Source organism: Amblyomma mixtum, chromosome 3 (assembly GCF_055824585.1).
Source record: "Amblyomma mixtum isolate Tamu chromosome 3, ASM5582458v1, whole genome shotgun sequence".
Lineage (NCBI taxonomy): Eukaryota > Metazoa > Arthropoda > Arachnida > Ixodida > Ixodidae > Amblyomma > Amblyomma mixtum.
The window spans coordinates 196,823,262-196,838,333 of record NC_143014.1 but is presented as its reverse complement, the minus strand read 5'-3'; the positions used below and the strand labels follow the sequence as shown (position 1 = coordinate 196,838,333).

General features: G+C 46.8%; 1 protein-coding gene and 1 long non-coding RNA gene across 2 annotated transcripts in view; one reads left to right on the top strand and one right to left on the bottom strand.

The window, feature by feature from the left end:
* The window catches only part of N (neurogenic locus Notch protein), a 73,235-nt gene that overhangs the window by 5,796 nt on the left and 52,367 nt on the right, over positions 1-15,072 (bottom strand). Inside the window, exons 7-17 of the mRNA XM_089582411.1 lie at positions 9,050-9,277; positions 7,918-8,265; positions 6,901-7,632; positions 6,492-6,720; positions 4,967-5,168; positions 4,245-4,398; positions 3,016-4,110; positions 2,754-2,892; positions 2,447-2,606; positions 1,978-2,141; positions 395-778 (exon numbers count right to left, since the gene is read on the bottom strand). Of these exons, the coding sequence (XP_089438537.1) occupies positions 395-778; positions 1,978-2,141; positions 2,447-2,606; positions 2,754-2,892; positions 3,016-4,110; positions 4,245-4,398; positions 4,967-5,168; positions 6,492-6,720; positions 6,901-7,632; positions 7,918-8,265; positions 9,050-9,277 (3,835 nt within the window). The remainder of the gene's footprint in view (positions 1-394; positions 779-1,977; positions 2,142-2,446; positions 2,607-2,753; positions 2,893-3,015; positions 4,111-4,244; positions 4,399-4,966; positions 5,169-6,491; positions 6,721-6,900; positions 7,633-7,917; positions 8,266-9,049; positions 9,278-15,072) is intronic.
* On the top strand, positions 129-14,818 carry LOC149353203 (uncharacterized). The gene is made up of 2 exons (XR_016290932.1): positions 129-1,208; positions 14,527-14,818. It is a non-coding gene; the product is annotated as an uncharacterized LOC149353203 (long non-coding RNA).

Sequence of the window (15,072 nt, the reverse complement as noted above, 5' to 3'; positions counted from 1 at the left end):
TGTTTCTAAACAGCCTGCCGTCGTGTTCTTAAACAGCCCAATAAATAACACATAAGTAGGTGAGCATTTTCTGTGATGCCTATCATTAAAACCATTTTCATTTCTCTAACCGGTTTCTGAACCAGTGAGACCTGTGGCAGCGATGTATAACAGTAGTATCACCAGCTATACTTCAGCTTCTTTGCATAAGTTGATGAAAAATCAACTCAAGCTGTAAAGACCTTTTGTATCTGTCTAAGCCATGGAAGCTCATTTATATGAATAATAGTTGGGAAGCACAAAGGAAATAAAAACTAAAATATAGTACACCTCATTGGTTAAAAGAAGCTGCAGTTACCTCACAATTCACAGCAAAAAGAACACAATGGCTGTCAAGTCCAAGCTGGCTACTTGCCTCATCTCTTGGCCATCTGGACCCCTGCGCCTTGACCGTCGCCTCTGGCCACTGCTGGTGCTGAGAAAACCCTCAGGAAACCATGTGATGCCCCGAGCACGCTTCTTCTGGGTAGTGAAGAGTACACCAATAAGTAGAACAGCCAGGAGCACAGCAATGAGGCCGATGACCACTTCCAGTGCGCTGGCCCGGCTACCTTCACCCCCACTGCCACCCTTCTCACGGCCAGAGCCCAGCACTTCTTGGATGTGGAAAGGTGTTTCCAGGGCATGTCTGGCTTGAGCTGCTGCCAAGAACTCAGCTGCCTTGGCTGCAGACTGGAAGCACTCACTGCCCTGGGATTTCAGGCAGCGACGATTGTCGATTTCAAGGTGCACAAGGGTCCTGGAAAAAATAGCACAAACTTTGTTGAGCACTCAGGCACGCAACAGCCTGCAAGCAGGAAAAAAAATCTGCAGGATGTCCATGATGTTGGACCAGACCACTGCATAAATGCATGCACCTTTCCTCTTGCCATCGCCTTCTCCTCACAGCACTAAACACAACTGTGCGAGGAGAGGCAGAGGGCTTCAAATAAAAGTTGTTGCTGTAGTTTTCCAGGCGTCTAATGGCACATATCCACACTGGAAGATCAGCCAAGAATCAGGTGGCATAGGAACGCTAATGAGCTAATCAGGACGTGATTAAGTGACAGTTACCATGCCTTTCCTCTCTTCTTCTCACAGGAGCTCCCATAGAAGCCTGTGTATTCTATCATGGCTACGTTCTTCGTCTACTCCGTCGCTTCACCTTCTTTCAAGCTCGTGTGAAAAAGGTATTCTATATTCTTTTTCTTCCAGTGTGCTCGGACAGAAAACCACGCTCATGACAGATTACCAGGCCTTTCTTCCACTAGTACTTTTCTTTCCGAAGCTCCCATAGAAGGCCATGCATTCTACTGAGGCTGGCTTCTTCCTTTTTTTTTTATTAATGCGAGAGCATTATGTTGCTCCGTCACATCAGCAAAAAGTGTCCGCAATTTTGTCTGCACGATTACGCTGTTCTCTGAAGATAAATATGTGGAAGTGTGATTGTGACAGATAGTGTGTGATAAAAATGTTGCCGTGGAACAAATTTGATTGATGAGGTGGAATTAATTAATTAAACGCGAAAAAATAGACTTAGACGTCAAAATAGCCTTGGACGTCGATATAGTACATGGACGTGAGAACAGCCACGGACGTCGATATAGCATGTGGACGTTTTGCTCTCACATCGCTCCAATGCGGGTTGCCGCGGTAATCTCAAAGTTTTTTACTACTCCTTCTTCCTCTTCTTTGTCTCTTTTCTCAAGCCCTACTTGATAATATGGATAATCCATTCTCCCACCTATGAGGCAGTGCATGCAGTGTACCCTATACATGGCCATACATACAGTGTATGCATCAACCCACACTTACACTCAATTCACTCCAAGTGCTCACAGACCCACTTTCGGTCTGTGAAAACTGTTGTGCTCGGAGAACAGAAAACCAAGCATGTGAAAGAAGCAAGCATTGTGAATGTAGAGCATTCCTGCATTAATACAACCTATCAGTTCTTACCCTGTGCGAGACACTGGAAGGACTGAGTGGTTGGGAAGCTGGCCTTCTGTTGCTTTCCATGGGTAGATCATGGCCTGACCATTGGAATCTCTCTTGAAGAGCACATTGGTGCGCAACGCATGGCCAATGTCACGAAGGAAAGGCACAGTGTTGTTCTTGAAAACCTGTGGCACAGAACACAAGTGGTAAAATGTCACTACAGTGCATGCAGAATTTCGAGGACAGTTGGCCTGTGTATTTTACCCCATAACTACAACTCTAAGCTGGCCAATCATTATAGCTGACATTTTGTCCTTTGCTCAAACAGTTGATCACAGGTGTTGCACTTGTAAGGTAGTCACTGCAGACAGCACCCATGTTTTCCTTCCGTTTTGCTTTAGTTTTGTTATAATAAAAAGGCACTACTGCTACTATTGCACTGTTGCATTGTTAAATAGCTTGAAATTTAACACAATATGAAAGAACAAACCTCTGGCTCAATGGAGAGCATGATCACAATGGAGCCTTCAGCAAGGTAGGGTGGATCCATCTCACAATCTAAGCCATCCCAGTTGCACTCTTCGTTGTTGCAGCCTTGATCACAGTAGCCATTCCCATAGTTCCTCATGCAGTAAGTATCATAGTGTTCACTGTAAAAAAAGAAAAATAGAAATGTCAGTTACATGTAATTCAACACATGGTTCACTTCGGTAGAGTTACAAACTGCTACCAGAAATTCTGCATGCCCTCCTAGCATGCTGCTCTTAGTACTTTTGCTTGTGAAGAATCATGCTTACTTGCAAGGCTGAAGGTTTTTTTGACAGTCAAAGCCATCAAAGAGGCAGTCAATGTTGTTGCATTCCATGTTGCATTTATGATCCCTAAAGACATCCCAACATTTGATGGCAGCAGTACAGTTCATCCATGGATTGATACCTGGAAAGGATACAAAAATTTTCACGTCAGTGCTGAGGTAGATATGCATTGCTGATAGATAAGAAAAGGCTTCTCCTTGACTATTTGCTACTGCAGTAGATAATCCATGCAACTTAGAATTACCTAATGAACAGTCTCCACCATCGAAGTCACAGGCATACGTGTTACATTCTTCATCGCAGTAACGATTTCCTGCTTTCTTCTCACACCGACGCATGGCACACTGCTTCTTCTCCTCTTCTAGAGATTTCAGGAACAGATCATAAATTCCTTCCACCGGTGGTGCCCTGAAACTGGCATCATACTCTTCACATCGCGGGCCTTTCCACTTGGCAAGACAGTCACATTCTATTCTTCCACCTGGCAATTCCCGGCAGACTCCACCATTTCGGCACGGCCCCAGTGAGCAAGCACTCTTGCTGAGTTCCTCTTCAATGACTTCACACAGGCTGCCGGTGGTCCTGTGGGGGCAGATGCAAGAGTGGCCCCGGCACTGACCCCCATTGCGGCATGGCCATTTTTCCCCACAGCTCTGGTTGGCACAGGTCTCGCCCCGAAATCCCTCCTGGCAGATGCACATAGGCCCACGGGGTCTAGGATGACAGACACCACCATTCAAGCATGGGTTTGATGAACAGGGGTCCACTTTATGCTCACAATGCCTTCCAGCATGACCTGGACGACAGTCGCAACGGTAGTCATCAATCAGTTGAACACAGTCCAGCGTGCCCACTGAATCACAAGGCTTGGAGAGACACTCGTTGACATCTCCTTCACAACGGGGTCCTACATATCCTGGCCTACACTCACATTCATAGCCATTTACTCGATCAAGGCAAGTTCCTCCATGGTGGCAGGCACCTTCAAAGCACTCGTTTACATTGTGTTCGCATAAGATGCCCACGGTCCCATGACGACAAGAGCACGCAAACTTGTTCACAAGATCATGGCAGGTGCCTCCATTATGGCATGGGTTGGGGTCACAGTCGTTGATGTTATATTCACAGTTGAGTCCCTGGAACCCTTCTGGACAGTCACATGTGTACTGGCCAATTAAGTTATGGCAGGTTGCTCCATTCTGACAAGGATTGCTCAGGCATTCATTGACTTCAAGCTGGCAATAGCTGCCTTCATAGCCTTCAGGACAGAGGCACCTGTGACTGTTTCCAATGTCCTCGCAAACACCACCATGTTGGCACAAGTCTGCTACCTTGACACCTGCGTGGAAATATGAACATCGTTCATACAGGTCACAGATTTGCAGTAAAGCAAAGTAGAAACAACAGCATGATGCAAAGCTTTCCTATGGTGTGTCTTCTTTAAGCACAGTTACAATACAAGATATGGCTAACCTTTCTGAAGTGCAGCATCCTCACATGAGACCATGGACACGTCACAGAGCAACCCAGTCCAACCAGGTTTGCAAAGACATCGGTATGTATTGTTTGACTGCTTGCAAGTGGCTCCATTCAGGCATGGTGTTGTAGCGCACCAATCAACAAGAGTCTGTAAGAAATAATTGAACTTTATGCAGTCAAACTGCAAATATAATGAACGGAAACATGCAAGATATACCAACTTTTCATAAAACAGCAGGTTCAACCAAGTGCATAAATAATACAACCATCAAAGTGCACAGCGAAGTTCTGGTTCTCTGGCTCAGTTATTGCATGCAATATACTGAGATCAAAAGCTGTGGCTGATTCAGTCAAGATGGAGACCACAAGTGAAGGTCTGCATCTCAGTGCACTACTTTGTATAGCCCTTACATAAGCTGTCTACAACATTGTTGTTCCTGAACAGGCATGACAATAAATGTTTTCAAGTTATGCTTGCCCAGGTGGGGTAGTAAGGTGAACATAAAACCGCTGCAGGAATATTTAATTGCACGATTGCCTTACCTAGCAGTGCAGCAGGTGTGCCTGTTAACACCGCACACATCTTAGTGAGACATTGCAATGTGCACGTTTTTACTGTAATGTGTCTAAACTGTGCTACCAACTACAGTTTTTGGCATTGGAAGTTCTGGAATGAAAAGTTTGCGACTCAGCAAAATTAATGTTCAGCTGCTCACCTCGCAACGAGGACCTGTGTAGCCGAAGGGACAGTGGCAAGTATGGTAGCCAATATGATTGACACAGGTGGCCCCATGGGCACAGGGCTGAGAGTCACATTCGTTGATGTGGTACTGGCAGTTGGAGCCCGTGTAGCCAGGACTGCACTGGCAGGTATAGTTGTTCACACCATCCACACATGTTCCGCCATTCATGCAGGAGCTGCACAAGGAGAGAAACAGCATATGAATGCATTCTGCTAACTTTAGTTTCAAAGCTGTAGCAGCCTTGACTTAATTTACGTTCCTATATTGGTTTCAATTACTTTATTTACTAGATAATGACTAATTTTAGCAGACAAAATTGCTGTCTACTAACTAGGAGCTACATTGACAAAGAATATTTACAAGAATATCCTACTCGAAGCACGGGAACTACTTAAAGCACAGGTGGCAAATTTGCCCAGTCAGCAGCCTGCAAGTTGTAATTTGTTTAAAATGGTGTGCAAAAGCATTTTTGTTTTCCCCAAGAATGCCTCAAGTACCTCTTTCAATTCTGCAGTACTTTCTAAATATTTACATTTACTAGCAGAAATGAGCTTTCGTTTGAGAGTAGCAGTATGCAAGGAAGCAATAACGCTGAATAAGTAATCCCCTTAGAATTTTGACAAATACCGCACTGAAAACCTCTATCAAAGTTTTGAAATGTCTTTGAATTAAACAGGACAGTAAAATATACTTTACTTCAAATACTCGTTAATCAGCTATGTAAACATCTATGCTATTAAAATTATCTTAAAATTATATGCATTTCCTTACAGCTGATTGAAGGCAAGAATTTCTACAAGCTTATGAGAACTAATAGCGAATGCTGCTCTCTTAACCTTCTCTGACATTTTAATTTGTGCTTTAATAAGGGAAGAATACTACTCTGCCTTATACTGCTTATGGCAGAGTAAGCAATCAATGAAGGCAGCAAGTATGAATCTCTTCAAATGGTTGATCTTCACCGCAGCAGAAGTGGCACGTATACATATGAGAAAAGCACCTAATTCACGGCAGTTTGAATTAGGTCAAGTAGGTGTTAAGTAGACCATGTAATTAAACACAATGACCTGTATATTGACAAAAATGCTATAGTAGTATACACCTTAAAAAAACAGCACTAGGTAACAATGGCCTTTGGTCTGCAGCATTCGGTATTACTCTGCTGACCATGCCAACCGTAAACGAAATCAGCATTTTAATTTTCGACAATATCAAACAAGCCACAGGCATAAAATTTTTTGAGCTTATAATTTTGCTTCGTGGTTAGCTTCTTGTTTAGGTAACAAGAAAAGCTTTAACCACAGACCACTTTTTTTTTTGCGGATGATTTAAATATGAACTTATGTAGAACTTACAGATAAGCCAGCTTGTTTTGAACACAATCCTCCATTTATGCATTAACCAGCTTTTCCAGCAGTTGTTAACATGCCACGGTTGGTAAGAAATCATGCTGTAGAATCTGTTTTGTTGTCTACAGAGGAGTCTCAAGGGAGCATACCTTGAAGTGCAGTCTTCGTCATTTGTCTGGCAGTTTGTGCCACTGAAGCCAGGAAGGCATGCACAAGCATAGCTGTTGACGTAGTCATTGCATGTAGCACCATTGAGGCAGGGGTTGCTGGCACATTCGTCAATATCAATGGAACAGTGCTCGCCACCAAAGCCATCCACGCAGAGACAGGTGTATTCTCCAATTCCATCTAGGCAAGTACCTCCATTCTGGCATGGATCTGTTGAAAGTACAGGAAGCAGTGGTTAAAACGGTGCTGTCAGACAAGCTCAATACAATGCAACAACAGCCTTGGATGTTGTCTCAGGTCAAGCTCAGGACTGATAATGCGGCTCATTTGCATCAACACAACCTATACCTTATTAATAAACTAAAAAAGCAATGCCAAAATGGTACTTACAGGATGCGCAATCATCAGTGTTGATGAGGCAGTCCCGGCCCTCATACCCTTTAGTGCAAGCACATTCATAGGAGCCATTTGTGTTGATGCATGTGGCTTCGTTGCGGCACGGTGATGACACAGCACACTCATCGATGTCCTCATCACACAGCCTGCCAGTAAACCCAAGCTTGCAAGAGCAGGCGAAATCTAGGTAGTTCGAAGAAGGTGAGCACTGTGCACCATTTCGACATTTGTTTGGTGAACAGGGATCCAATTCAACATCACAAGTGGGCCCAGTGAAAGGCACTTCGCACACACAACGAAATGTGCCTACTAAGTCTATGCAACTCCCACCATTCAGACAAGGATTAGGACTACAGTCATCCAGGTTAGTTTCGCAGTTGCGCCCAGCATAGCCCTCAATGCAAGCGCATGAGTAGGCATTTAGTGCATCACGGCAGCTCCCACCATGCTGGCAAGGGTTGGACTGGCATTCATCTATGTCTTGCTCACAGCGATGACCACCATAGCCAGGGGGGCAGTGGCACACAAAGTGGTTCACTTCATCTTCACAGGTACCACCATGCTGGCATGGGTTGCTGGCACACTCATTCACATCAGACAGGCATCGGGCATCATAGTAACCACGGGGACAGTCACACTTGAAGCTGTTGACGAGGTCAATGCAAGCACCTCCATTGGCACAGGGGTTGCTGGCGCATTCATTGATGTCAGTTTCACAATGAATACCTGGAAGCAGAGAAAACCCTATTATAGCCTTGCACATTTTATTATTGCCTTCTTTGTCATGATACAACCTGCGGCATAATCCCCATGAAACAAAAATGAGTTTAGGTTGTGAATTCTTTTTTAGTGTAACTGCATTATCTCCTAATTAATGTGTTTTAACTCGTTAAGCACATTTCAACTGTTATCCTTATATGCATGCCAATTCTTATACAAGTGTCTACAGGCATTTGAAATCATGGGCAAGATTCCTAAAGCCCAACAATACTGCACATTTGTGATGCATACCTGTGTATCCAGGAAGACACTCGCAAGTGTAAGAGTCAATACCATCCACGCATGCAGCACCATTTCGACATGGATTGGAGAAGCATTCGTTGACGTTGAACTGGCAATCTGTACCAGATGTACCACGACGACAGCGACACTGGTAGCCATTGACAAGGTCTTCACATGTGCCACCATGTTGACATGGGCTGCTCAAGCACTCGTTGATCTGGTTCTGGCAAAGAAGGCCCGTGTATCCAGGGTGGCAGTTACATGTAAAGGCATTTGTCCCATCTATGCATGTTCCATGATGGCATGGTGAGGACTGGCAATCATCCATATTCGTTTCACAAGTGCTTCCAGTAAAACCTGCACATTGAAAGTCCAAACACAGAGTCAAACTGTTACCATTCAAGCTGTTATGCAGCTTTTCACTTTACACCTGCTGAAGACACAATGATGTGTGACGCATTTTTAAATGCTCCTAATGCTTACAATGATATGCTTCTCTCAAGTTACTTCCCTACTTGCTGTACTGCATAACATCTTGCATATGAACATTTTGCAAAGAATCCACACTTTGTTGCAACAAAATCAGTGCATGCATGTAAGCCTACAGGTGGATCCGAGCCCTTGCGCAGCTGTTTAAGCACATCCAACAGAACTGAACACTTTGCTTAAGGTGCACATTTCTTCACTCATCATCTCCACCTATTTCTCCGAGCTCACAAATGATTGGCCACTTTGCCACTTGCTAGACAAGCAAATGCAATATCATATGAGTGAGCATCCAGCAGTTATCTGGCCACGTTCCACATTAACAATCATTAAATCCAACACTTTAAAGTCTATTTTACATGATTGTAACAGCAAGTTCTTGTATAGAGGATGGATGGATATAGTCTTGTTTGCCGAAATGGATGATTACATAAGCTCCCAAGCTGAAAACGATGCCACAATATTGCTTGTGGCTTTCTATTTTATTCAGCATAAGCCAGCTGAGATATGCCAGTGTGTTGAATAGTGTGTGCATTAGAGTCATTAAACAAGCAATCATAAACGTTTTACTTTCTGGTTTAAACCTGATGACAAAGCAGAAAATTATAGCTAAAAACAAAAACCAGAAAAGTGCTTTGCAAAGGTGCTAACAGACCTGGTGGGCAGTGGCAGGTGTAGCTGGCAATTCCATCATGGCAAGATCCCCCATTACGACATGGAAAGGAAGAACAGTCATCTTCATTGGTTTCGCATTTTTTGCCTGAGAATCCCACAGGGCAAAGGCACTGGAAGCCGTTGATGCGATCACTGCATATGCCTCCATTTAGACATGGGTTGGGCAGGCATTCATCAATGTCCACTTCACAGTGCACTCCTCGGTAGCCTGCAGTCAAAGATAAAAGGTATTGTCATAAGTAAATAAATAGAAAGCACCATGTGCACTTTCAAAGTTCACGCTTTGTTTACCTCAAAATTTTAACACATTTTTGGTGCAGATTCAGCTAAATACCTTCACTGCTGCGTAGTCATGGTACGACAGCCTTTACAATGGATCTCGGTTCATGCTAAGTAATGTTTATGGGATAATATTTTTGTATCTTTTATTGGCCCAAAAGGTGTAGACCTAGTAATGCATTACAGTGGGACTGGTGATGGTTGGTACAAGAGCTCTTAATGATTAATAAAATAATAGCAGATATACATTTGCAACTCATGAAACAACCCAGAAGAAAACGTTTACTTCATTCATGGCTTTTATATTCCGATGAGACTGTCTTACCAGGTCAATGTTTGAATGCCCCCTTTGGCCAGCTATTGCATGCATTTGCTTCCCACTAAATATGAACCGGTCGCGCGTGTAACAAATCGCGGCATGCGGGGTCTCCGGCGATCGTGTTATGAATGAAGTGACTACCATGGGAAAACAGGAAATGAGCGCCAGTGTTAAAACGTAGTCCAGCAGCGTTCCCGGTCCCCGTGTTTTTCAGTGAACGTAAGCTGCACTGAGCGTCTCACGCCGGGTCGCGTACGCAAGTGCCCGTATCAACATCATCTCCATTCTCACGAAAACGCCTTGCAGGCAGCCGAGGCCCTTTCCTCCTTGTCTTGCGCGCGACTTTCTCACTCGCTCCTGGGAGGGAAACGCATGGCGGTACCCACTCGTTCGCTCGATACCTCCCCCCCCCCCCCCCCCCCCTACTCCCTGCAGCAGCCCCACTGCACTGGCTCCAAGCAGGCGTCTACCGCCGCAGTTGTTAGTACACGTTGGTAGGCGCGCTCTAATCCACCTCAATCGGGAAATTATCGAGCCGGACTTGTTTGTTTTGCGCTTCTTTTCTCTCTGAGCGGTGCCCTCTCCACACTCGGAGAGGAGCAGACACGGCAGCCGCCGCCAAGGGTCATGGGAGTGGTCTCCCCCCGGCGGGCCTTGCTCGCTCAGCCCCACTTGGGGGCTGGGAACGCCGCAGCCCAGTTGCTGCCGCTGCTCGGAGGCACTGCCGCCGCATCCATCTTCAGCGTTGCGCCACACTCTCCTCCTCCGCCTATTTTCCCCTCGTTCGCCCACGTGATCAGCATCTGGCCCTCGCCCTCTTCTTTTTCACACAGCCGCCGCGCAACACGACCGAGGAAGCGGTGGAGAGTGTGCCGCTGCCAGCAGAAGAAAAGGGAGAGGGCGGCCTCAGGTAGGACGGCGCCAAGCGACCACCGCACCGTGGCCGTCCAAAAACGAAAAACCAGTTCCGTGCCTCTTTCTTGGGCATCTCGCGCGTGCGATTTTTCTTCGAAGTTACAGCGGCGGTATTGAGTAGCTGGTCTTGGCACGCAACATTTTTACTGGCTGCCGTGCTCCTGTTGGAGCGTTCACTTTTCTTGGCGGCTAAAGTAGGCCGAACGCGAGTGCGCCGTACAACAGGCGAAAAATTCAATTGAGTCGAAGGTCTCCTGCCGGGAGCCTTGCATACTGGTGAAAAAGCTTTCGCGGCAAGTTTTTTTTTTTAGTGCACGGGATCATCCGCACTGAGAACGGAGGCGAGAACGCCCAGTTCATCATGATGCGCGCAGGGCACTTGCATTCGTTTTGATTTCAGGTTTCTCTAATGCGCCTTCTTACTTAGGCCGTCTAGTTCAGACCGCGGACACGAAACTGCATGTAATGAACACCTTTGGAGAACTACAGTCCCTCAATACCTGACTCCAGAACAGAAAACGATATTAATAAGATATTAATAAGAGCACTGCCTTGCATCCGCTGGGATGCACAGCGTTATCAGTCCAATTGAAGGAGTCAACTTGGATGCAAGCCATCTACATCGCGCTCACTGTTTAAGCCGCCGGGAATGGGTTCAGTTTTCACACATAAGCTAGCAATTTCACGTTAATGACACAACCTAGAAAACCGTTCCGCAGTGCATCTCCCGTCTCTGGCGTCCGACTGTCGATAGGCGGCGTAAAACAGTGCCGTGTCTACATTAATGTTTCGCGAATTTGCACTCAATCTCGAGGTTTTCCAAGGCCTGTGCACGAGGAAACACTGCCTGAATTCTGCACCGATGACCGTTCACCTCGACCAACTCACGGCAATCGTCGCCTGTGCAAATATACATCACGCACACGTTGCCGGTCGCGTACTAGCGCGAGGAAGCCCCGGGTCATGAATTACATGATGGAGCGCGAAAACATCTGCACTGCAGCGCGGGGCCCCAGCGAGAAGACATCTGCGCCGGTCGAAGGAGGCGGCTGCCGACACTTCCGGTCGGATAGGGCGGGAATGAAAGGCCGCTCGGCGAGGAGGAGCGGTCCCTCGTCTTTTTCCCATGCCCGCGGGGCCTCCTCCTCGGCGACCAGGTGCGCCTTTTGAGAGGCGCCGCGAAAGAGACGCCCGATCGGCTCCCTCCTCGCTTTCTGCCGACTCACGATTGCGCCCGCTTTCTTCGGCTTTCCGCCTTGAGGAAACAGCCCGCACCAACAGCTACCCTCATCCCCTTCCGCGACATGTACAACTTTTTTTTTTCATTACTTGCAACCATCATAGGCTAATGCATCCGAACTAACGCGCTTGTCAACCGGATCCACGTGTCAGAAATGTAGTCACTTGCGCTAATGTGTGGTAGACAGTTATGCGTTACATTTCACTCCGCCTTAAAGGACTATATACACCTAATTATAGTTGCATGTTTTCTTCTCTCAAATTATGCGTTAGAGATTAGAATACGTGGATCATCGCGTGGTATTCGCATATGACAGCTAAATAATTTATAACTGAATTTCCTCTCTCATGCTGTTTCGGTTTCATCGACCGAACGATGGCTGTGACATGTAGTTGGAATTTATGTCACGTGAGGCAAGAAAAAAAAACTGCAATATAAGCGCTGATACGTACTTTCAATTCGCTACAACATTTAACGCCGGCTTCAAGAGCTGGAATGACAGCAAACGATGTATGACGCAAAGACCAACTACATGTCACGGCCATCGTTTAGTCGATAAAGCCCCAACAGCGTCAAGAAAAAAAAATTAGTCCTAAATTATTTAGCGGTCGTAGGCGAACATCACAGGGTGGTCCATGTATATATTAATGTGTAACGTATCATTCTGAAAGAAGAAAATACGCAAGCAAAAATTTGGTGCTATGTCCTTTAAATCGCTCTTAGCTGATCTAGAAGTGGCAATCCGGCCCGTGTCCTCAGGCCAACACATCGCAAACGCGCGCACGGTGTCCAGTGATGTTCCATACCGCAATAGACCATTCGCTCAGTTTAGACCCGGAAATCCCAACTCAATGCTCTTATCCCCTCCAGGTGCTGAAACCTTCGGCTAATGTGAGACAATATTGGTTCTTAAAATTCCCCGAATGGAACGTCACTGACGATGTCTTGCCTCTTACTGTTTCGCGCGGGACGACTACCGAGCTACCTTTGGCCAGCCGCGAAACACCCCACTACGCTTGCCACGCTCCCCCACGGCGGCACGCCTACCACGCACGGTAACGATTGCGCGCACGAGCTTACGACTGAGCCGGCCGGCGTGCAACTCTTCGGGGCGCGGTAGTTGAGTGCCGGCGTACTCCGGTACTCTCGAGAACGGAGCCCCTCGGCCGTACCTTTCTCACGTCTTTCCTTGCTCGCCTTTCGTTCTTCCCAGCAGAGCATCTTCTCGTTTTCCCGATGCTCCGAGTTTTTTTCACACCGTGCGCACTCGACTTGAGAGAACAGCCTTTGCAGTCGTGTTTCGTTCTCTTTTTCTTAACCACCATGTTTCTCTCGCTCAGCGAGTATGCCTCGGCGCGCTGTAATCGCATTGGCGCTAGCGCGAGTGACGCGGTAGGGAAACGAACGATTATTTCTTCGCGTGCTCTCGACGTGGGAAGATTGCTCTGGGAAGAGAGCTTGGCTGTCAGCGATTTTCGTTTTCTTTTTTTGATTTTACCGCATGTGCAACGCGCGCTTGCACATTTGTGCAGTGCAGGAATCGGCTTTTTTCTTCTTTCCCCTGATCTGAGCAGAGTTACCTCAGCTACAGTCCCTTCGCTTTCTGTTTCCCCGCTGGCTGCATCTCCAACGCGTCTGCAGCTACAAGTCCCAAATTCGTACCACTCGTGCACGAAAGAGCACAGCGGGAATTATTTACTGGCGCGTTGCAGCGTACCCTTTCCACATGCTTCGGCTAACACTTGCGTATTTTCGACCAGATGGATTGCAAACCATTATCAGCAGCAGCAGCCCAACTACGTCCACTCCGCGACAAAGGGCATCTCTCTTTGATCTCAAATTTATCACTTCTTGCGTCAGCCGCGGCCATCTTGCTCCCGCGCCCACCTGACGCTCGTCGCTCCCTGTACTACGTTTGTCTTCCCTTCGAATCCACGCCGTAGCCTGCTCTCCGCATTGCATGCCAGTTTGCTTTTCTTGATCTGTGCTAACATATACCTTCCACTCGCGTTTGTCTCTAACCCACTCTCCTTTTCCTGCCTCTTAGTTACTACCGCCATTTTCCTTTCTATAGCTCGCTGAGCTGTTCTCACTTTAATGCGCAATGGTTGCACGATGGGATACAAACTCTGTTTCTCATGTGCCCTTGTATGCGAACAAAAACATCCTGAAGAAATACGGTAGCCGTTTTCTAGAAGATCGTACCCGAAATTTTTTTTTTGTGGTAAAACCACAGGGACATTACTTTGTCTTTTTTGAGCTGGCGGATTAAGTTCTAACTTCCAACGCGCTGGAAGTAAGTCTTGCGCACTGTCTACATACCCTCAAACAGAACAATTAGTCTTCAAGTACTTGCACTTTATTGGACAAGCGGACTCCCCGGGCTGTTCCCCATGTTTCCCATGCTAGAGACTGTAGAGCATATTTTAGTAGCGTGCCCAGCATAAAGACTAATGCTAGCATCTATTTTGCAGTCTTTTGATAGCAGGCCCCTCTCGGAGGAGTTGATCCTCGTCGCTTGGCCACATAGTTCGAAAACTTTGCAGGCAACGCGAGCGCTCTCACGCTTTCTAAGCGATACGGGCCTTGACTCGCGTTTGTAATGTTAGCAAGTGTGCCTTGTTTTTTATCATCTGCCTCCTCCCATCATCATCATCATCCCCCTTCGTGACCCTCTTTTTTTTTTCCTCTTCCCGTTCCCCAGTGCAGAGTGGCCATATATTTATGTTTGAGCCTGTAGCGGCAGAGTTGACTTCCGTGGCTGGCCTGACTGACAACAGGTCACCGGGGCAAGACCTCCTCAATGCGCGGGGCCACAGGCGGCAGCGGCAACAACGGCGGCGGCTTCCAGCGGCCTCCCCGAGCAGCACCCAAACTTCCGCGGCCTCGCGTTTATGCAAACATCGAACGCATTTGTGCGCTTACTTGCCGTCCTATTTGAATGTCTCTAGTCAAATACTAAAATAAAAATATGCCTCCACGGTGGAGCACTGTGACCGAGTTTTGTCGTTCTGGCCTCATGACGCCGCAATTACGAAGGAATGCGTTTTCGTTCAGTAAGCACTATCGTGCCGACTAGCCGTACGCCATGTTAAAGGTTTCTTGCAGTGAAGTCTACCACGGTAAAGAACAACAACGCTTGAAAGCGTGCTCCGAAACTCATTGGCACGTTAGGCTTCATGCAGGGATAGATCCATTTTCCACGCTGACGACACGTTATGCCTTGCAGTCAGCAGCAACCCACCCAGTG